General features: G+C 40.1%; 1 protein-coding gene across 3 annotated transcripts in view; it reads left to right on the top strand.

Annotated features, from left to right (window-relative positions):
* Window positions 1-1,468: 1,468 nt before the first annotated feature.
* LOC126291882 (F-box/LRR-repeat protein 17-like) overlaps window positions 1,469-24,227 on the top strand; it is a 74,709-nt gene continuing 51,950 nt past the window's right edge. Inside the window, exons 1-2 of one of the 3 annotated variants that reach the window (XM_049985606.1) lie at window positions 1,469-1,991; window positions 10,014-10,384. In XM_049985606.1, the coding sequence (XP_049841563.1) occupies window positions 10,017-10,384 (368 nt within the window). In that variant the 5' untranslated portion in view covers window positions 1,469-1,991; window positions 10,014-10,016. The remainder of the gene's footprint in view (window positions 1,992-10,013; window positions 10,385-24,227) is intronic. The other 2 variants (XM_049985608.1, XM_049985607.1) reach the window with 2 other exon arrangements.

Below are 24,227 nucleotides of genomic sequence, written 5' to 3'. Positions count from 1 at the left end.
TTATTATCTTCTTATTCACAGAATTATAAAATCTTTAGCCTTTTGAATCCTTACAGTAGCCAACAAAAATATGTTTTTGAGATTTTGCATCCCACTTTCCCCTTAATGATTCTGGAATCTGAACCATGGCTTCACATCCAAAGACATTTAAGTCCTTTAGATCCGGTTCATACTTCATAAGGTGTCTTGTGTCTCACAGGTTTGGTAGGTGATCTGTTAATTAAATACACTGCTGTTGACGCAGCTGCTGCCCAAAAACACTTAGGTAGTTCACCATTGCTTAACATACTTCTTGCCTTTTCTACAATGGTTCTGTTGGCTCGGTCTGAGAAGGACTGTAGCGAATGGTAGTCTGATGCTTAACACCCATTCCATTCAACTATTCCTTAAACCGTCTATTAACATATTCTGATCCATTGTCTGATCAAATGATATTAATTTTCTTCCCAGTCTGTCTTTCGACCAATTTGCAATAAACAACAAATACGTCATTCACTTGATCCTTGCTACTTATAAAATAAACATGCATGTAACTAGATAAATCGTCTATGAATGGCAGGAAATAGAAGCTACCTCCTAAGGATTCATTCTCCATAGGTCCACAGAGATCTGATTGTATGAGTTGCAAGACTGTAATGGATATTCTCGAACTTTCCAAATCCACAATCATTGGCGAATATTTCTCAGGTAGTCCAGCTAACAATAAAGTTCCAATCCATTCATCCTCAGTTTCAAAACCAATATTCCTCAGACGATTGGAGATAGAAATTATTTTATTCACATATTGATCGACGCTTTTACCCTTATTCAGTCTTGTGGTTATCAGCTCACGAAGTACTCCTACTTTTCTGGTTAAACCACCATCTTCAAATGCGTTTATCAGTTTGTCCCATATTTCCTTTGCTGACGCAGCCTTTTCTATGTGACCATAATTCACTGGATCAATCAAAAGGATTAGTTTTGATTTCGCCTTGCGATCCTTAGTAGCAAAACTTTATTCCGTATGTGCCAATGTACCGTTTACAACGTCCCATAAGTCATCCAGGTGCAAATACGCCTCAACGGCAAATTTCCGGCTCGCCTAATTTTCGCGTCCTGCAAGCCGCTCTATTTGCGGTATCTGGGTTGTACTCATTTTACAGCTATTTTCTTCTTCGTATAGCATACACCATCCAAGTTTATACGAACTTCCGCGCACCTTTTGCGCAAATACACGCCACCTTAAAGCTTATTATTTCTTTAATCCTAGGCCCATAACCTGTTGTAGTTTATGCAGGTTAACGAAACTAAATGACAGATAACACGGTTTAAGGGGCAAAATAAATTTATGTTTTATTGGCACAACACATTATAATGCATCTGACTACCAAATTATATTCCGTTGCTCCAACAACAAACACGAAACATGTATATTCCATAGAGTCTAATGCACTCTGCTCATCATATCTTGTGCGCCATTATGCACGCTGGAAAATCTTTGTTTACATAAACAACGTTCAATCGCATAGAAGCTGCCCTCTTCCAATTTTACATCCATAACACGAACTGCTACACGTATTTTGTCCAACACTTGGTTTTGAAAGCTGGTTACCCGAAATACGTGTGGCAGAGTTTGCGACACTGATTAGCTCTTTAGTCTGTATCCAGGTTTGCAGTTCCAAAAGATATTAAATTTTGACGTGGGTGGAAGTACACAACAAGGGCAACTTATTTCTGCGAAAATATGACGTACGTGATAAAACGAACCTCATTTTCCAGCACAGTGAAAAATTTTGCAAGGTGGACAACGTATTTGTAGATAGTTTACAGTTATATTCCGTTGCAAGATAATAGCCGGCTAGTGTCTACTGATAAGTTTAATGTGAATGTTGAACAAGGTCTTAAACTAACTTGAAATTGATGTATCACTATTACTAAGGCAGTGCCAGCAGTTTACAGACTTAACACGTCGCACCACAGTTACATTAAATACAACGCCTGAACGCTGAAAGGTTAGTTGACAATCCGAAACTAATTTCAGAATTTTCAAAACGTAGTGGTAGTCACGTTAGCGCCGTCTTCGTTAAGTAATAATGACGCGAGGAGGCATGTAGTGTAAACTTAAATATAGGTCAGTCCAGTTAGTTATTTAAAAATGTTTCCATGAAAATTGGGTACTATGCATAGGGAATTTTGGCATATTTCCCCAAACTTGCAGGTGTCAAAACCTACATCAAGGTAACAGGTGTAACGTTACCACCAGTTTATAACATTGTGTGTTGGGTTTTGGGGTCATGCCTTTCGGAAGGTGAATGTTTGCCGTTGGTACTTGTTGGGTCGGTAGTAGCACGCTTTTGTTTACAGTCTAGAGTTTGCAAGAAATAAAGTCTCTTAGAAGTAGCATGTTTTGGTGATAATTCTCAACACTTAAATAAAATGTTAGCCCCAATGTACTCGCAGTCAGAACTAGAAACAAACATAACTTTATCCTCCTTAAGCTATAGATGTACACTACATGAAGCAACCCTTCTTATGCAGGACTGACGCTTGTCAACAGTATGCAAATTTCAGTGACATTTCTCACCAGTGCAAAATTTATGGGCAGCCAAAGGATAAAATTGACTGTCAGCCCACACTAGTCACTAGTTCAGTGTCTCAGTGTTGCACATACCATGAAAATTTTATGTATGCCTTACAGTTGTATTTTAATGTTATTTAATAATATTGCTTAGCATAAATTTTTGTTTCATTCAGTTTTAAACTAAATAATCCAGAACATGACTGAGATGCTAAGTTGAAATGATTCTCCCTCCAAATCAAGCCTCTCATGCAAGCAACTTACAGTTAACTTTGCAAACTTGTCTCTTCGCATCACAGTATGTTTTAAAATATAATTATGTTAAAAACATTGTCACAATATGACCTGTTAGGTTCAGAAAAGTGATGTTTGTGAAGTTTTCTGTTGGAAAAAATAATAAAACTGATGTTACTAGATGTTTCATGCATATCAGAAAGTCACAGAATTGAATAGTTTCTTCTGGGTAGATAAGGGGCACACACACACACACAGAGACAGAGAGAGAGAGAGAGAGAGAGAGAGAGAGAGAGAGAGAGAATATATGTAAAAAAAATGGAGTAGGCTAGGTTCCTAGCACTTAAAATCGTGAAATATTATGTGGAACACCTGTTTCTAAAGATCCATAAAGCAGCTGCTGAGAGCTTTTATAAGGTTAAGCAAATATAACTGCATCATTGTTCATGGAAAGTTAAATGATGAATTTCTGTTGGATAGTTCTGATCATGAACATGAGGCATTAGTAAATTCCCTGTGAGAATTAAAGGTTATAGTGCAAAAGCCATAGAAGGAAGGATAGATTACGATTGAACATCCTGTTTACATTGGGGTCATTGAAACGAAGCACACATTCTGAATGTTTCAAGGATGGTGAAGGAATTTGGCTGTGTCCTTCCTAAGGAACCATCCCAGCATTTGCCTGGACTGATTTAAGAAAAACACAGAAAAAACAGCCATACAGGATTTGTATTTAGACTCACAAAGTCCATGGTTTATCTGACTGTGATGGGCAAATGTAAACTGTAAAATATGTCTAATAGCTAAGTATAGATCACAGAATGAAAATCTGATACCCCAGGATCATGAATAGTGATACAGTCATGGTTGTTGGAGAGAAATTACATATACAAGTATAATGAACAGATTATTCCTATGGTTAAAGCATATTGTTTAAGAAGAGACCAGTACCTGGTTCTGTGGCAGTGCTGTAGCGTGTAATTCAAACTCTATTACCATTAGTATTCTAAACTCCTCCAACCTATTTTTTTAAAAAAGTGAAAGAGACATAATGCAAAAAAATAAAAACAAATGTGACTGCAGTAGTGTTGAATATTATTAAGTAATAAACCATCAAAGCTAGCTGTCCTAATGAACTTCAGTGTTCAAAAAATAGCTCTGGCAGAAATCATGGCACTTTCAAATCATTTGCCACCAACTTCAGTTAATACTTCTTCACTGTGGTGGCAAATAGAGCCCCCACTAATAAACAACAAAATACAGATGCATTGGGTTTACTTGTGCAGACACTGCATGTATTGCCAGCAAATTTTAGTTTAAAAAATACAACCCGTAAAGTGACTGCAGAGTTCACCAGATCCCAAATGGTATTAATTATGCTGACTCTATAGTGTTTGGAACAGAATATTGAAAATCTTATCCTGACTTTGCAGGATTACCCATACGCTATCTTCATTATCAGTCGGTGACTTGGGGTGACAATTGCACTGCAAGCACATCTAAAAGCTATGGCCACTGATAAATTTTGCTATTCTCAAGATTAAAAAACTGTTATAGAAGTGAAAACTATTTGGAAGTTTTGTTTTAATGCATCCTTGGGTGTAAAAATGTTAACACGTGTATTCACAGGGAATAGTTTGAATTTTAGGGGAAAAAAGAAGAAGAAAAGGCAAGTACTTACTGCAGTATTCTTGTAAACAGCAGTCAGTGACAACAATAGCTTATTGTGTTCCTATATTGAACTTGCCACATGTAATTGCAAGGTGTAGGTATGATAAAAAAACAATGTGTATAGGTCTATATTATTCCAGATTTCACTGACACCATCAATCTGTCTCCTGTTAGTACATATCCTGCTGAATGAAATCAAAGTTTATTAATCATTACCCAGGGATCTTAACCCAAAATTACCAGGAAGCTTAGAATATTATATGCAGTATTTGAGCCTCAGAGTGCATCATTTGTGAACAGCTGACAGATGACCTTAAAACATGCACGATGAATATGAACCAGGTTCCTGAAGAAAGCATAGTAAATAAACTGCATTAATCAATGTGACTGGCATCAAACATACTGTCGACAGATGTGAAGCAACCGTTTTAACACTTTGACTGCCAATTGCATGAAATATAACTTCACAAAATTTTATCTGTGTGCCACATTAACCCATGAGTGAGTCCACAGCATGCTTTGTATACATGCAAAGAGTAGCTGGCTTTGTTACCATGGTAAACATCTATGAGTAAACTCACAGTTAAGTCTTGGTTTAATTAAACAGTGGTAAAATAATCTTACATATTAGTTAAAGCACTTTTTAGCTAAACAATAATGAAATAAACTTTTGTTGTATCTCTCTGTTGCCACAGACAGGTGTTAACCCACAGTAACAATCAATTTGAAACGTTAAACAGCACAGTTGCATCAGATCCCAGCCAACCACTCAGTCAATTATTAAGTATGTCATAGAAAACTGCCAAATTGTGGGATTGTGCTGTTAGCTCATAATCTGGATTATTTTCTTGCACAGACTGTAAATTTTTCCCCACCTAGCTCGTTATTTATTATATATTACTGCTGTTCATTTGGGCATATGACAACACAATTTATCTCTTTGTTAGCTGAACCAAGTGAAGGAATAGGCATGGGCTTGCCATTGCAGAACAACAATGAAATAGTGCAAACATTTTTATTTATGGATGGCATACTTTGTGCATAGCCGCGTCCGGTCGAAAGTTAAGTAAATAAAATTCGCAGATATATTTTCATTTAAAAGCTCTGTGAAATGAATTTGCCCAGGGCCTCGATAACCCCAAAATGCCATGACAGCCGGTCTGCTGCTTGACTTCAGGAAAGTCTTTGATGCTGTTCACTTCTGTGTATTACTTATGAAAATAAAACAGTTGAGTTTATGAAAGACTGCAATACTGTGGTCTGACGAATATCAGTAAATCATCAGTGAGTCAGAGAAGACGTCATTGGAACATGCTCACAGAATTCTTCAGGGTTCTGTTCTTGTTGCATTGCTTTCCCTAGTGTGCATCAACCACTTTGTATCTGTGCAACATTATTGTAACTACTACTTCAGTGCTGACAACATCTAGTAATGTCTTTAGGCAGTCATAAGAACATTGTTGATGGTCTATCAATTAAGAAAGATTACTGTTAATTATTTTTGCAATGGCCACAAAACTTTTCCGTAAAGTAAATGCTAAGAAGTTGCAGGCAGTCCTCATATGACAGCAAAAGTTTGTGAAGTGATTACTCCAATGATATTTGATAGCCAGTCACCTTATGCAAAACAGTAAAAGTTCTTGACATAATCTTTGATGAGCATCTGCATCGAGAAGAGCAAACTATCACACTGTGCAAGATATCATGTTCTTGTATACGTACAGTCTGTCTGGGTTTCCCTCTTGGGACAGATGTATTTCATGGTAAGGGAGGAATTTCCTATACCTGCTGTTATTTACTTGTTTTTATTGGTCATTGCTGCTGATGTGGATACTTTCTAAAATGATTGCTCAGAGTATAGTTTAAGTATTGTATAGAACTTAAGGAATTTCACATCCACAGTGTTTTCTGTATAAACTTTAGCCTAGATTTGGTCTAATGGTGCTCTTGAAAAATGTTGATTTTGGCTTGAAAAGAAGATCTTTTGTACCGGTGTAGTCTGATGGGCTTATGTGAGACAGCTTTTATTTGTATTAATTGCCAAAAATGATCAGTGTGCAAAATGTTCTACTGTACAACACAGCATTCGCTCTCTCTCCTTGTAACTTACAACAGCACAATTGGTGCTGAGTTCTGCGACCCTTTTTGTGCTGTTGACCAATGTGTTACTGGAAATGTACCAGAACTGTGAATAATGTATGAGACTGCTACTGCTTCCATTCACAATGTTTGCATTTATATTCACATTCATTCTTGGGCATTGGAACATAGTTCCAGTATCCGATAGTCCGATACCTGAAATTTGGAAATGTCTCTCATCACTAACACTGGTAATGTCATGTCTGAGTTTAAACTGTGAACCCTTTCAACAAAGTCATATAATAAGAGCTTATCCTTTCATGTGAGGATGGCATTACTTGTTGGATTTCTGTATCTCATGCTCTGTAGTGCAAGTTATTGTATGTTTTAAGGACTGACGTACAATTTGTTTTTTTTTTTTTTTTTGTCTGAATATTTTGAGGAAAGATTGTTTGAGCCATATGAATTCCAATGTTACTTATCCTTGTTTATTGTTTCTGACCCTGAAGCAAGCTTTCTGATGTGATAGAATCTATCTTTTGTGAACCGATTAATAGTTTTTACATTAATGGACAAATTTTTTAAGCAGGAGCAGCAGCTGCATGGGTTTATTATAAAAATACAGAGTCCTCAAACAGTGATATGTGTGGCCCTAGCCCCATCTACTATGCTCTGCCTAATTAGCCCAACCATCATCCCCGTGCAGTCCTGTTCAGCTGCTGTCCCTTTCTCATGAGGTGCCACCTGTCAGTAGGCCAGCTGGTACCAACGCAGTGGGCCCAAAGTCAGCCACCATAGAAGTTATCCTCTGCCCTGTATTAACACATTGTACACTGATGTGAGAAAAATCAGGTGATCTGCTAATATGGTGTCGGACCTCTTTATGCCCAGAGCAATGCAGAAACTCAATGAGGAAAAGGCTCAAGTTTTTGAAAGCCTACTGCAGAAATATTGAGCCATTCTGTCTCTGCAGCCTTCCATAATTGCGAGATTGTTACCGGTGTAGGATTTTGTACGCAAACTGACCTATTGATTATGTCCTGTATATGTTCCGTGGTGTTGGTGCTGGACGATCCCAGTGGCCAAATGATTAACTTGAACTGTCCCGAATGTTCTTCAAACCATTGCGAATAATTTTGGCTTGGTGACATGACATTGTTATTTGGGAAGTAAATTCCATGAATAGATGCAGATGATCCCCAAGTAGCCAGAAATAACCATTTGCAGTCAATGGTTGGTCCAGTTGCACCAGAAGAGCCAATCCATTCTCTGTAAACACAGCCCAAACCATTATAAAGCCACCACTAGGTTGCACATTGCCTTGGAGACAACCTTAGTCCATGGCTTCATAGAGTTTGCTCCATGTTCGAATCATACCATCAGCTAGTACCAGCTCAAATTGGGACTCGTCTGACCAGATCACAATTTGCCAGTCATCTAGGGTCCTACTGATATGATTGCAAGCCCAGGGAGGTACTGCAGGTGATGAAGTACTGTTAGCAAACACACTCATGTTGGTTTTCTGTTGACATAGCCCATTAATGCCAAAGTTGGCACACTGTTGTAACGGATATGTTTGTTGTACATCCCACATTCATTTCTGCAGTTGTTTCACGCAGTGTTGCTGGTCTTTTAGCACTGACAATTCTGTGCAAATACCACTACTTTTGCTTTTTAAGTGAATGATGCTGGCCACTGTGTTTTCCACGGTGAGAGGTAATTTCTGAAATTTAGTATTCTCAGCACGCTCTTGACATTGTGGATCTTGGAATACAGATTTCCCTGACGATTTCCAAAATGGAATGACTCGCACATCTAGCTCCAAGTACCCTTCCACGTTCTGAGTCTTTTTATTCCTGTGGTACGGCCATAACCACTTTGGAAACCTTTTCACGTGAAGCACCTTAGTACAAATGACAGCTCTGCCAGTGCACTGCCCTTTTCGCAGCACAGGAACAGTTCAGCAAAGTGTACAGTGGCACCACTATTTCTGTTTCCTTCTTGCTGTGTCATCTCCAAGCATTCCCTATTATTTCTCATTCTTTCTCTGTTACTGAATTCCTACAGTGCTGCTGCCGTACATTTCTGTTAGTCATTATTGACATTTTACAAGAACATAATCAGAAAAACCAACACAATGTTAATAAGACAGGAATTTCTGGAATTCCATATAATCATTATTATTACTATTTTTATGTACTGCTCATGTGTTACACGTATTGTATTGCTAACACATGTTGTGACTGGATGACTGTTCAGATAGTAGAGAGCGCATGAAGGCCCCAACCTAGCCTGGTGTGATAAATACATTAGTAAATAAATATGTAAATGAAATAAGGGCAAGAGTCCTGGCATATTTAGTGTATTTTACCCTCCTTGTTATCTTACGAGATTATCTTATGGGATGGTATTTCTGAAGTAAATATAGTGTGTTTTCAGCAGATTCTAACAGTAAGATTATGGTGTGGAGTAGATAACCTCACATCTGCAGAAGCCTATTGAAGAATGTTGAAATTGTTGCACTTACTTCCCAGTGTATTCACTCATTAACAGTTGTTTGTAACATTAAATAAAAATTTTAGCAGAAATGAGATTTACACAATCAGAGTACAGGACAAAAATAATTTTCATCTAGAGTTTGCTCCTAGTATAGGATTCACGCCATGTTTGCACTGGTAGTAAGAGAATCATCAAGTACCCATCTAACATAAGGGAATAAATCGGGAATAGCAACAAATTCAAAAGAAAATTACAACTACACCGTATTCATCACACTTTTTTAATAATGTGGGATAGAATGTTCCAGTTGCTGCACGGCAAGCAGTAATGACTGTAAAGGTGCATGACAAGAAGTATTGTAAACCTGACTGGTTATTTATGGATTTAGATGAATATATTCCTCAGAAATGCTGGTGTAATGTGATAGCTGTTAGAGTAGGAGGTAAGGAGCGGCCTTTGTGTATAAATAAGGAGGCAGCAGCTTCTTTCAGAGTAGCGCTTTCTTGCTAATTTATATAATCAAATGTATTTGATGTCAGCATGAATAGCAGTAAGCAGGGAAGTGATAGTGTGCTGTTAACAGTAAACAGATTAAGTTTCTACAATTTCCTTGTCTTTTGTTGGTGTGTACCTTGACTCATTCCACATATGTGGAAGTTCTCCTTTTTTGATGAGATTTACAGAACACAATGAATGAATGAACTGAATGTCCAGGATCATAGTCTCACAGTAAATATTAACCAAGCTTGTATGTTATGTAAGTAGATCAACTTTGGAGATAAATTACACTTTCACCGTTAAGTCCTTGATGTATGACAGGAAGAAAAATGGTGTCTCCTACAATGGTAATCAGTACCGCTGCATATTTGTTTTGAACTGATTAAACACCACCTCATTTGCAACTGTGCTTGTTCATACATTTTAAATATGAAGGTATTTGACACATTTGTGAAACATGTTTTGGTTGTTACAGGTCATGGCCATGAGCTCTCCTGGTATGCCTTTGAGAACATTAGAGGATGCCGATACAGTTTTTAACAGCAGTGTCTTTCCCACATGTACTGCAGATGGGGATAACATATCAGGTGTGCCACTGGTTTCAGACCTCGAACTGAATGACAGAAGACATTCGGAAGGAGATGGTCCTTTACGAGCAGCCAGTAGCATTTCGAAACAGGACTGCAGGGGCACCACTGTAGATGACCTGCCAGACGAACTGATGCTGGAGATTTTCTCGTATTTGAGCTTCAGTGAAAACATTAAAGTTTTACAGAATGTGTGTACTCGTTGGAGAATTCTGGCCCAGGACGCTCATTTGTGGCTTCACGAGAAGTACATTGTTAGGTAAGAAGCTACGATTCGGTGTCACTTGCAGGCAGCGTTGAGGAGTTCAGAATGAGCCTTGTGCAGCTGAGTCTGTGCTACAACATTGAGGTCTTTTGTGGTGGCATCTCTGTATCAAATCGCCTCACTGTTCAGACCACATCAGATTGGAGTTAAAATTTGAGTTTCAAAGATTGACACTGTCTTCTGTGTCAGGAGAGGACTCTCTGCTGGGAGCAATGTCCGCTTCCTTTATTGCATTTGTGCTGAACTCGTCTTCGGCTGGGTGATGTCACCCAGAGAACAAATGCAGGAAATCGGTAATGTGATGGTACACCTACTACCTTCAACAGGCCATGATTGAGGAACTGACAAAGAAGACTGTGTGACTTTTTGGAAGCTCGAGTTGTAACTCCAATTTGGTGCAGTCTGAGCACCGAGAAGATTTTCTAGAGTGTCTGTCTTGTTTTGGAACTTCCTGGCAGATTAAAACAATGCACCAGAAATGAACCCAGAACCTCACTTTTGTGGGCAGTTCCCTTACCGACTGAGCCACCGGGACATGTCTCATAACCAGTCCCTACAACTTCACTGTGAACAGTGAATAAGACCTCTTCCAACCGGTCTCCATAACACCACTTCCAACAGGACTTCTCCCCTACTATGCAAGTCCACAAAACTGCCCTGCATGTTCCACAGAAGTGTCTTAGCCACAGGATAGGGGGAATGTTTCCAGTCCCAAAAGTTATGTAGCAGGGCTATTGTGAAATCTGGAATTTTGGAGATGAGGTGCTGGTGAGACTAAAGCTGTGGGGGGCAAGTCGTGAGCCACAAGTCGTGCCTAGATGGGAAAGATTGGGACAATGGTTTGAGTAGCAATGAGGCAGAAAATTTTAATCTGGGAGGAGGTTAAAAAATGGTTAACATTTTTCCATCAACTGAATAAATATTCATTCTCTCCTTATGTATTTATATTGAATTAATATTGGTTTTTTGGAGCAGTGATCATGTATGTAATTAACTACTCCACTGCTATAAGCTGTGCAGGGTATCTCAACACTGAGATTAATATCTCTGAAATAAATTGTTGTCCATTCTTTGTGCTCTTTCTGTTAGTGGACATTTGAGCTGTTGTTTGATGTAGCAGAAAGAAAAGTTCTGAAAAAAACTATTTTCTTATAATATGGTCTTTTTGGATGGCTATATCTGAAAAAGTTCAGATCACTCATTTTATATAAGTTTCAGTACAGAGAATTGCTGTCAGAAATGTTAATACAGTTCAGTGAAAGACTTGTATCTTTCAATTGACAGGTGAGTATCAGCTTTTCCCCATTGCACACAACAAAGTTTGTTTACAATGAATATGTTTTTTATTGAATTTTGCAATAAAGAACTTAAGATTGTTGTTGTTGTGGTCTTCAGTCCTGAGAGTGGTTTGATGCAGCTCTTCATTGTACTCTATCCTGTGCAAACTGCTTCATCCCCCAGTATGTACTGCAGCCTACATCCTTCTGAATCTGCTTAGTGCATTGATCTCTTGGTCTCCCTCTATGATTTTTACCCTCCACACTGCCCTCCAATACTAAATTGGTGATCGCTTGATGCCTCAGAACATGACCTACTAACCGATTCCTTCTTCTAGTCATGTTGTGCCACAACCTCCTCTTCTCCCCAATTCTATTCAGTATCTCCTCATTAGTTATCTGATCTACCCATCTAATCTTTAGCATTCTTCTGTAGCACCACATTTCGAAAGCTTCTATTCTCTTCTTGTCCAAACTATTTATCGTCCATGTTTCACTTCCATACGTGGCTACACTCCATACAAATGCTTTCAGAAATGACTTCCTGACACTTAAATCTATACTCGATGTTAACAAATTTCTCTTCTTCAGAAACGCTTTCCTTGCCATTGCCAGCCTACATTTTATATCCTCTCTACTTCGACCATCATCAGTTATTTTGCTCCCCAAATAGCAAACCTCCTTTACTACTTTAAGTGTCTCATTTACTAATCTAATTCCTTCAGCATCACCCGACTTAATTCAACTACATTCCATTATCCTCGTTATGCTTTTGTTCATCTTATATCCTCCTTTCAAGACACTGTCCATTCCGTTCAGCTGCTCTTCCAAGTCCTTTGCTGTCTCTGACAGAATTACAATGTCACCGGCGAACCTCAAAGTATTGATTTCTTCTCCATGGATTTTAATACCTACTCCAAATCTTTCTTTTGTTTCCTTTACTGCTTGCTCAATATACAGATTGAATAACATCGGGGAGAGGCTACAACCCTGTCTCACTCCCTTCCCAACCACTGCTTCCCTTTCATGTCCCTCAACTCTAATAACTGCCATCCGGTTTCTGTACAAATTGTAAATAGCCTTTCGCTCCCTATATTTTACCCCTGCCACCTTCAGAATTTGAAAGAGAGTATTCCAATCAACATTGACAAAAGCTTTCTCTAACTCTACAAATGCTAGAAACGTAGGTTTGCCTTTCCTTAGTCTTTCTTCTAAGATAAGTCGTAAGTTAGGATTGCCTCACATGTTCCAGTATTTCTACAGAATCCAAACTGATCTTCCCCGAGGTCGGCTTTTACTAGTTTTTCAATTCGTCTGTAAAGAATTCGTGTTAGTATTTTGCAGCTGTGGCTTATTAAACTGATTGTTCGGTAATTTTCACATCTGTCAACACCTGCTTTCTTTGGGATTGGAATTATTATATTCTTCTTGAAGTCTGAGGGTATTTCGCCTGTTTCACACATCTTGCTCACCAGATGGTAGAGTTTTGTCAGGACTTGCCCTCCCAAGGCCGAAAACAATATGATGGGTAAAAGCTACACATGCTCAGTTGTGTGTGTTGGAGGTGAGAGTTATGTGTTACAAAGTCCTAGTATCAGTTTGTTTGGTGAGTAATAAACATAGTTTCAGTAGGTTTGAGTAACTGTGCTTTGTTTCTGTCAGCTCTCCCACTTTCATGAAACTAATGAGGGCACAGCAGAATGCAGAAAACCACACTGTCTGAAATACGTAATGAGAATTGAAAGCTGGTATAAACTGCCACAGAATGTTCTTCAAGGAATGACACCTGGTAAAAGATCATCATCTTGGCTCAGAAACATAGGGGCATGGATTTCTTGTATGACTTGGCAACTTTTTTGAGCAGAAGTGATGTAGTTATGGCAGTCACTGATATTCAGAATAGGTAGGCACTGGAAGAAGAAAGAAATGGCCAGTAAAAGAGTGGTTACAATATGACAAGGGGATGCTAGAGAAGGGCACGGCTTTGAAGAAAGAAAGAAAGCTGTTATGATAGTTGCATAGCTGCTTTCGTTCCTCATTTCATTATTAAGTAGGTATACTGCACGCTTCAAGTGTCTACCCAGTTATACACATTCGGTTACCCCTTCTTGTGAACACTTTGAGGTCCATATCTCAGATTTCCCTTGTCGGTTGTCTCCTAACCACAGACTCATACTGATATAGTCCAGATGCTCAATTTAAAAACTTGTCAGTGAATGTGGTTGATGTGCAGCAAGTTTTAAATGGTGTTAAAAATTATGTCATACAATTGAACGTAATGAGTGAACATTACTGTAACTTGCCTCAAAGCAATGAGGAACAAATAAGTACTTAACATAAAGGGTTCTACAAAGCATAATTGATCAAGGATGTACTGTTGCAAAACTTTAACAGATAACAGGACAACTGAAGGAGTTTCTGTGTGCAGTGATATGTGCAATCTTTGATCCCATAATTGCAGTAATGAGAAATAATTTGGTGCAAGCATTTTACCCATACACAGTGTTTCTCGGGAGTGGATAAATTTTACATTCTTGAGTAACTGGTTGCCGAACTTACTCCATCTCAGAGAGGCAGAAGTCTTAGGTGGAAGTACACCACAATGCACATAGTTAATGCTGCTATGCTTGTTTCAGCCATTTAAAGTGGTAAGTAAGCAGTGTGTAGTGCTAGAACTCAGCTGCACATCTTCTATTGTACTGCAGTTGGTTTCAGACAGAAATACTTCCCATGTAGACTTTGCTTCTTCATCTAGGATTCAGAAAGGAGTCGCACACCTCAGTAGTAAGATGTTTGATAAGCTCCAGTTCAGCACACAGCCAGTAGTTGGGAGTCCTTACCAGTTCAAAAGAACATTAAAAACATACCTCATTAGTCAACCCGCTTCTGTGGCCGAGGTCACTAACGTATCTCTGTGCGGGGGTAAGCTGGTTCAAATTCTTGTGCTGGAAAAAATGTTCACTGCCACTGCTGGCGTAAAGTTCCTGTTTACCAGACTTTGTGCCAACATCCTGATTTAAACACCAAACCTCTCCCCGCAGTGTCTCATAAAGTGAGGCCATGTGATACTATTGACAGTGCTGTGTTAGTCGGATGGGGACATTAAGCTCAGCAGCTCCCTTGCTGCGATTTGCGAGGAGTAGGCTGTGTTACAAATAAATAAACAATAACCAATGTACCTCATTAACCACTCTTCCTACAGATCACCGTAACACTCTGCCATCTGGCGGCAACAGAGTGGTGTCATGCACGATATAGTGGTCAATGGCCGACGACACCACAGTGGTGTCGTGAGCATAGTATTGTGCATTGGTCCATGAGAACACTTTAGTACCTTTGCATTCAGTTGGTGTTTAATTTAGGTAGCAATAAGTTATACATATCAACAAGTTTTTATTTTTTTTAATTTTTGGAAGTACTTGTGACCTTTCATCATGGCAGACAAAAGAGACAATACGATTATTTATGATTAATGCGCCGATGTCTTTTCTGATGTTCGCACAACTTGGCCAGTTGGAAAGAAGATATTGGACATCTAAAAATTAAAGTGAAGCGGAATTGTCAGAAGAGAGTGAAATACATCCAAGAAGAATTCGGTGAACGCTACGGTTGCTAACTGATTCAGAGGAATCACATGAAGAAGACAGTGCACAGTGGTCAGCCTTTGATTTTTTGAGGACCAATAATAAATTTGAAGGATATCAGAGTCCAAACATATTTCCCAAAGATACACAGAGCATCAAGGATATCGTAGAATTGTATATTGGTAATGATCTATTTGAATATATTAGCAACATAACCAACAAGTACTAGAGTCAGAATTGCAACAGAGGGAAAGTGGACAAAAATCATGCTAAATTTGTTGATGTTATGGGACCCAAACTTAGAAAATCGTTTGGGCTTGCTATCCTTACGGGAATCGTGAAAAAAGCAAGGATCGATGATTATTGGCCAACAAATCTGTTGATAGACACACCGATATTTCGTAAACCGGTGTCCTGCAACCAATTCAGGCAAATATTATCATTTTTACATTTTTATGATAACAACAATAAACTGGATAATGCCGACTGGCTTTTCAAAGTGCAATTCGTAACTGATTATTTTTCCAGAAAGTGTAAAGAAACTTTTAATCTAAGTCAAAACATCTGAATTGATGAAAGGATGGCACCGTGGCGTGGATGGTTAAATTTTAAAGTTTACAATCTGTTAAAAATTATGAAATATGGCATACTCATTCGGATGCTGTATGAGTAGAGTATGTGATACATTTACTCATTCGAGATATATTCCGGCACTGGACAGCCTTTAGCAAAAACAATGATGGAAGAATTTACTCCTTCATGTAGAAAGTGGCATCACCTCTACATGGGTTATTATAATGGTGAAGAACTTGCAGAGAAGTTACTTGAAAATAAAATTTGAGTTTGTGGAATGATATGGCTAAGTAGAGGATTTCCGGAAAAATTAAAGCGCTCAAAGGTCAATATGTTTGAAGCTTGTCATCTACGGAAAGGTGAAGTACTCACGCAGGTATGGAGAGCTTCAAAAACTAAAATGATCTGAATGACCTCTACAGTATATAATGCCACTTTGACTGACACTCAAAGAGAATGCAGAAAAACCAATTACTCAATAAAAAAACCTGAAAGTATATTAGACTACAACAAATAGATCAGGCAGAACAATATTTGAGTTATTACTCTATATGCAGAAAAACTATAAAATGGCCGAAAAAGGTTTGCATGTACCTCTTTAATTATGCATTATTTAATGCATTTTGTACAGGTCAGTATTTGAATATGGAACGCAAGAGTCTCTGATTTCACGATTTTTTATTGAAGGTGTCTGATTCATGGATAAAAGACCATATACTTGCTTCTGAGCAAATCGTGGGGGTTGCTACTAAATCATGTGCATCTCATCATGGTCCGGTTGACAGACTATCTGGTCACATAAAGCAACACCAACTAATATTTATTTCCAAAATGAAGAAACTGCCATGTATGTTCCAAAAACAAACAAAAAAGAACAACAAACAACTTAATCTACACGTCTTGTGCAGTTGCGTTACCTCTTGGAATCTGTTTTGCTGCATATCATATGAAAGAGAAATACTAAGTAACAAAGACAATGCAAATAAACAACTTTTGTATTTATTTACATACGTAAATCTTCGAAATTTCATGAAAGTAGGGGAACAGGGTTGATAATTTATGAGAAATAATGATGAGATTAGTAAAACTTAACAATTTATAATCTCCCGATAATCTCAAAAACAGCTGGTGACAAGCCAAGTAATCCGAATGAGCGCTGCCATCACCAAGTGAATATATTTGTACGAGATGTGCGGATGGCAAAGTGTTAATATCTAGATTCAATGATTGGAAAGTTCTGTTATCTACATGGCCATTGTTGTAAAGTTTCATGACAAGTAGAAATGTACTGTAAGAAAGACTCTGTTGCTACAGATGTGGGTAACTGAATTCTTTGAAAAATACCAGTGAATCAGGTAAATATTCAGGTAGCAATAGGAGATAAATGACAGCTACTTGTTATAAATGAGTAGGCAACAGCCATAGTAGTGGCTTTATTTACAATTTATTTGATTAAATTAACTTTGCATAATCATGTGTAGCATTAAGTAGCTGAATGGCAGCTTAAAGTTATTCGTTCACAGATTGGGTTTATCTGGTTTTTTGTTGTCAGCTTTTTTTTTAATTTTTTTTTTTATGTTTTCTTGTTCCATGTCCCTGAAGGTTATCCTTTGTGGTAAGATGCACAGAATGTGATGAATGAATGATTTATTCAATTAAATGACCTACATGTTGATTTTCAAGTGGTATGTTTTGAAAACTCACATGAAAAATGTAGAAGAAATGAAGTCATTTTACCATGCAGTTAGTTAAGCCATTTGTAGCATAACTGATTTGAAAACTCACATGAAAAATGTAGAAGAAATGAAGTCATTTTACCATGCAGTTAGTTAAGCCATTTGTAGCATAACTGATTTGAAATAAAACAGATTAACATAACTCACATTGTATGCAATACTAAAAACCAGTTAGTTGTAAGAGATATGTTGGAAGGACCCTGTTATGTATCAAGGAATAGGCAAAAACTTGTTTATGAAGTGTTCGATAACAGACTATTACATGTTATATTTGTTGACATAAAGTAAATGATTCATTTAGAACTGGCAATAGTTAACGTAAACATTTCTTTCAGTTATTATTTTGCACAATACATAAGTAAAATACTTTCTGGAAAAAGTTTTGTCATCACATCATTTATATTAAACATGAAAAACTATTCTTAAAACCAAAAAGAATGCTGTTCTAACATCAAGTTGAACAAATATATTTGTAGGACGACACAATACATGTAAGTCACAGAGCAAGTAAACAAGGTAAGACGAGTGTACACTGTAACAGTCAAATCAGCACTGAGTCCAACTCTAGCGGCTGCTGGCTGGTTGGCCTCTTAGGTGTTGCGGCTGCTGCATCGCTGGCAGACAGAGCCGCATGTAGAGGGCGCGCGTAACTGCACGGCAGCACTTTGAAAGATCAACGAGTCACAACACTTTCCCACACTTTGAATTTTTTGCACTGGTCTTGATGGAGGTGGCCTGTAGATTGCTAATGTCCATAGGTGTTTGACGGGCCGTAGTCTCGAGGAGGAGGCTTCCCGTTCGGATGGAAGTGTCCCCAATGATAACGGGTCAAGATGACAGGAGACGTAGGGGTCGAATCTGCTGGTGCCCTGTGCACTAGTCTGCCTGTTGCGGCAAGTCTGGTTGTTATAACAGGAGACATGGGCAATGTGTCGGCGTCCGTAGGAGAAGGAGACAAGTAGAGTTGCTCCGACAGAGGATGGTCATCCAGTTCCTGCACGGGCACATCTCCTGATGGCGTCTGTTCTTGTGCTGGCACAGAGATGATGGTGAGAGGTCTGCGTTGTGAGTAATGAGAGATGCCAAGAGCCCAAGTGTCAGGTAGAGCCGAAGGTGGTGTAGTGGCATTCGGGACAGGTGTTGCTGGCACACAAGGCCGAAGCTGGTCCAAATGATGCACTGCAACACCCATGTCCATCTGGATTTCATACAGGCATTGGCCACGGTGTCGTAAGATGCGGCCAGGACTCCATTTTGGCGGACTGCCATATCCCTGTACCCATACAAGGTCGCCGGCAGTGAACCAGCCAAGCGAAGGCATTCGCGGCCGTGAGGTGGAAGGCCGAAGAAGATGAAGTAGCATGTGGGGCTGTCGGCCATGTAAGAGCTCAGCCAGGCTGTGGTCGCCCATGGGGGTGAAACGGTAAGAAGCCAGAAATTGGAGAAGTGCATCATCAGCAGCAGAAGAAGTCAGGAGTTTCCTCATCTGAGCCTAAAATGTGCGGACCAATCGTTCAGCCTCACCGTTTGACTGTGGATGAAACGGGGGGGGCCATGACATGCATGACGCCATGACGGGCACAAAAATCTGCAAATTTGGAAGAGGCAAATTGCAGACCATTATCAGTAACAAGAGTAGAGGGAAGGCCTTCCAAAGAGAAAATGCGAGCTAGAGCATTCGTGGTTGCCGTGGTGGTAGGTGACGTGCAATGGACAATGGAAGGAAAGTTAGAGTAGGCGTCAATTATGAGTAGCCAATAAGTACCTAAAAAAGATCCCACAAATTCAGCATGAATACGCTCCAAGGGCTTCTCACACGGAGGCCACGGAGACAAAGATGACTTCGGGGCGGCAGCCTGTGACGCACAAGGGCTGCAGGCAGCAACCACGTGTGCGATTTCAGAGTTGATGCCGGGCCAGTACAAATGACAGTGCACCAGAGATTTTGTGCGACAGACACCCCAGTGTCCTTGGTGAAGGACGCGCAAGACCGAAGCACACAAAGATGCTGGTACCACAACACACAGCAAAGCATTGTCGGTGGAAAGGAGGATAACACCATCCTTAGCCATGAGACAGTAGCGCAAAGCATAGTAGTTCTGTAACGGATCGGAAGTCTTAGCGGATGGACAATCTGGCCAACCCTTCTGAATACAGTGTAAAACCTGGGAGAGGGTAGGATCAGAACCCGTAGCAGCTGCCAGCCGGTCCCCGGTGATGGGGAACCCGTCCACAACCCGCTGCTCCGCAACATCCAGGTGGAAACACAAAAGTTTGTCCATATCGAATGCCAGATCAGGACCTACGGGAAGGCAAGACAGTGTATCAGCATTCGCATGTTGAGCCGTCAGCTAGAAATGAATCTCATAATTGAAACGAGACAAGTAAAGAGCCCAACGCTGGAGGCAGTGTGCAGCCTTGTCGGGAAAGCGATGTTGATGGATGAAACAAGGAATCAAGTGGTTTATGGTCTGTAACAAGATGAAATTTGGATCCATAAAGAAAAACACCAAACTTATGAAGAGCATAAATAATGGCCAAAGCTTCTTTTTAAATTTGAGGATATATTTGTTGGGCATCCGTGAGCGTTTAGGAGGCATAAGCAATGGGTTGTTCAGAATTGACAGAAAAACGGTGTGCAAGGACTGCACCAACCCTGTATTGAGAGGTGTCCATGGCAAGAACAAGATGTTAGCCAGGATGATAAGTAGCCAGGCACAGGGCCAGCATAGTCTTCAATTTCTGGAAAGCCGCATTGCATGACGCGGGCAAGTGAAAGGGAACGTTTTTATGCAACAGGCAATGAAATGGCTGAGCCACCAAATCCACAGGTGGTAAATGCCTGTGATAATATACTATTTTCCCCAAGAAGGCCTGCAGTTCCTTAACAGATGTAGGGTGAGGAAGGGCATCGATCGCCGTGACAGTTTGCTGAAGCGGACGAATACCATCCCGAGAGAGTTGAAAGCCCAAGTACGTGATAGATGCCTGAAAAAAATTTGATTTCTGAAGATTACACTTAAGACTGACTGTCTGTAAGACATGAAAAAGTGTTCGGAGATTCTGAAGATGTTCTTCAGTGGTGGAGCCAGTGACAACAATATCGTCCATGTAATTGATACACCCAGGGACAGGGAGCAATAATTGTTCCAAGAATCACTGAAAGAGAGCAGGGGTGCTGGCAAACTCAAATGGCAATTGTTGGTCTTGATAGAGGCTGAAAGGCGTGTTAAGGACCAGAAACTGCCAGGAAGCAGCATCGAGAGGAAGTTGATAATAAGCTTCTGACAGGTCAAGTTTAGAAAAATACTGGCCTCCAGCAAGTTTAGTGAACAATTCTTCAGGTCGGGGCACAGGGTAAGTGTCAAAGAGGCATTGAGCATTTACAATGGCTTTGAAATCACCATTGGGGTTAGCAATGACAACGACAGGAGAGGACCACTCACTGGAAGTGACAGGAAGTAAGACCTCTGAAGCAGTGAGACGATCCATCTCCCATTTGACCCGACCATGAAGGGCCGCAGGAATGGGCTGAGCCCAAAAAAGTTAGGCCAAGCAGTGGGTTTGAGCGTGATATGAGCTTCAAAGTCATTTCCCAGCCTAAGCCAGGAGAAAAAAGGGAAGAAAATGTCATCAACAAGGAATCCAATTGAGCATAAGGAATAGCATCATAGACGATATTGACAGAGTCATCTATGGAGAGCCCAAAAACGTGAAAGGCATCGAAACCAAGAAGATTCTCTGTGATACTCTGGTCGACCACAAATATGGGAACAGTGCGAGTGATGGATTTGTAAGATACCTCAGCATTAAATTGTCCCAAGCGAGAAGTGTTCTGTTTATTGTACGTCATTAATTGCCGAGTGAAAGGTGATAGGATGGGAGAACCCAACTGAAGATACGTCTGAGAATTGATGATAGTGGCAGCAGAGCCAGTATCCAGCTGCATGTGAACATCCCGACCAAGAATTTGAACAGTGAGGAATAACTTCCCTTAATGGTAAGAAGTACCATTGACAGCCAACACAGAAGCAGAATCAGCGTCATGTTCATGAGTGTCAGGTATGTGGTCAGATTTGCAAATGGATGACACATGACCCTTCTTTTAGCATTTGTAACACACGGCCCAACATTGTGGACAATCTTCTCGTGAATGTTGTGTAAAACACCGCGGACGTGAAGGAAGTTGCCATGAGCTTTGCTGCAGTTTCTTAGAGGTTTGTTTATAGTTAGGCCGATGCTGTGCTTGGGAGCATACTGCGGCCACGTCGGCTGGTGGGGACATGCCACACACTTCGTCAACAGCGCACAGAGGTTGTACTTCCCCAACGTCACCCCACACCTCTATTTGTGCCCCAGCGGCACGAGAAATTTCATAAGACTGAGCGATGGATTGGACTTCATCTAGAGTCGAATTTGCCAACTGAAGGGCATGTTGCCTAACTTCTTTGTCGGGCGCCAATCGGATAATAGCATCCCGTACCATGGAATTGGCGTAGGATTCTTTCTGAACTTCAGTAACAAATTGACACTTTCTTCTGAGGCCGTGAAGTTCAGCAGCCCAAGCGCAATAGGATTGATTTGGTTGTTTTTGACAATGATAAAAGGCAACACGAGAGGCTGCCACAAGCATTTGCTTTCGAAAATAGGACAGAAGTGACCACATTTCAGCAAAGGACAAAGACGCAGGATCTTTCAAAGGAGCCAATTGTGACAACAACCGATACATTTGAGGTGAAATCCAGGAAAGGAACAGAGACTTACATGTTTGTTCGTCCGCGTCATGAAATGCTAAGATGTGCTGCCGAAGACACTTTTCGTAATCAAACCATTCTTCCACCGTCTCGTCGTAAGGAGGTTGATGCCGTGACGAAATCATGAATCGTAGAAGTGAGAAGCATTTGATGTTCAATGATACCTTGCAAAAGTTGCTTTAAAGTAGCCATGAAAACCAGTTGCTCAACAAGGAAAATGAAAAATCCCATTCTCGTCGCCAATTGTTATAATGTCAAGTTGAACAAATATATTTGTAGGATGACACAATACATGTAAGTCAAAGAGCAAGTATACAAGGTAAGACAAGTGTACACTGTAACAATCAAATCAGCACTGAGTCCAAGCCTAGCGGCCGGTGGCTGGCTGGCCGCTTAAGTGGCGTGGCTGCTGCATCGCTGGCAGACAGGGTCATATGTAGAGGGCTCTCGTAACTGCATGGCGGCACTTTGAAAGATCGGCGAGTCACAACAAATGCTTTATTTAACTGTTTTACATTCCAAATTCTGTTTATAGAAACTGCAAATTTTGCAGTTGAAAATGTTCACTTAAAATATATTGCAAATAGAAACATAGTATTCATGGTTACACGAATGAAATATGATAACTAAACAATTGAAAATCCGGGATGGAATGTGACAATATTATGAAAAGGACGGTTGCTACTCACCATAAATAGTGATGATGGTGGGTCGCAGATAGGCCTAATAAAAACACTGTCAGAAATGTCCAAAAATCTCGCTTTCTGACAGCCTTTTTATTGTGCCTATCTGTGACTCAGCATATCTGCTACATAGGGAGTAGCAACTATACTTTTTGTAATATTTTTAAAAATATGATCATGATTCTGATGAAAAACATGTTGTTAAAAGGAAATTCATAAGCACCGTAATGTAAAGAAATTGGCAATATTTCTGTCTTGAATCTATAATTAAATAATAACTTTTGTACTAAAATATTAAAATCCTAGGGGGCTAACGTCTCATTTGTGAGTACGATCTTGGCCACAACGGGTGCCTGGCCTTGCATCACTACTTCCCTTTCTGTGCTGCAAGTCTATCCTTCTACTAATCTCTTTCCTTCTTTACCTGTCCATTGGTTGGTCTTCATGGTGCTGAATGTTCTTGAATCTGTTTCATGTTTTGCACACTCATTATCTTACCTTCTGGCCTTCTACACCTTTTCATTATTAACTATAGTCCCCTTGCTTGGTTTGACTGATCTCTAAATTTTACTGCAGAGTGGTTCATAGAGGAAAGATTATCTTGTGCAGGATATATTCCACCCCCCCCCCCCCCCTCTCTCTCTCTCTCTCTCTCTCTCTCTCTCTCTCTCTCTCTCTCTCTCTCTCTCTCTCTCTCTCTCTCTGCGCCTCTGCACTTTTCTTTCTTGCAACAGTACTATGCTGAAAATGCCACATGGTACATGGTAGCCATTCCATTGTGGAGAAGGGGATTCGTCAAGTACCTGCACGGCAGTAGTCCTCTGATCAGGCAGCAATCACATTGTTGATGCCTGAGCTGGATATTCGCTATGCAAGCACAATGAAAATGTGCCCATCACGGCTGGAGCACGAGGACTCCAGCTAATGGTTTACTGGTCAGTTGACATTATTTTGTGGTTGGATGGTTCATATGAGGAGAGACTGTTCAGAGTTGGTGGGACAATGGTGGAAGATTCACACATGAAGTGAATTAAACTTTCTTCCGCTGGTGTGTGTGTGTGGCCCCTGCAGTTTCTTCTGAAGGTAAAACATGTCACAGTGTGGAGAGGTATGACCCCAAAAATGTTCTCTGCCCTCGCTATGCCATGGGAGAAACATACTGGTCAGAGAAAAGGCAAGAAATACTCCCCCCCCCCCCCTCCCCCCAATACTTGGTTTGTTGTAGGACAA

This window comes from Schistocerca gregaria, chromosome 9 (assembly GCF_023897955.1).
Source record: "Schistocerca gregaria isolate iqSchGreg1 chromosome 9, iqSchGreg1.2, whole genome shotgun sequence".
Lineage (NCBI taxonomy): Eukaryota > Metazoa > Arthropoda > Insecta > Orthoptera > Acrididae > Schistocerca > Schistocerca gregaria.
This window is presented reverse-complemented; position numbering and strand designations above follow the sequence as displayed.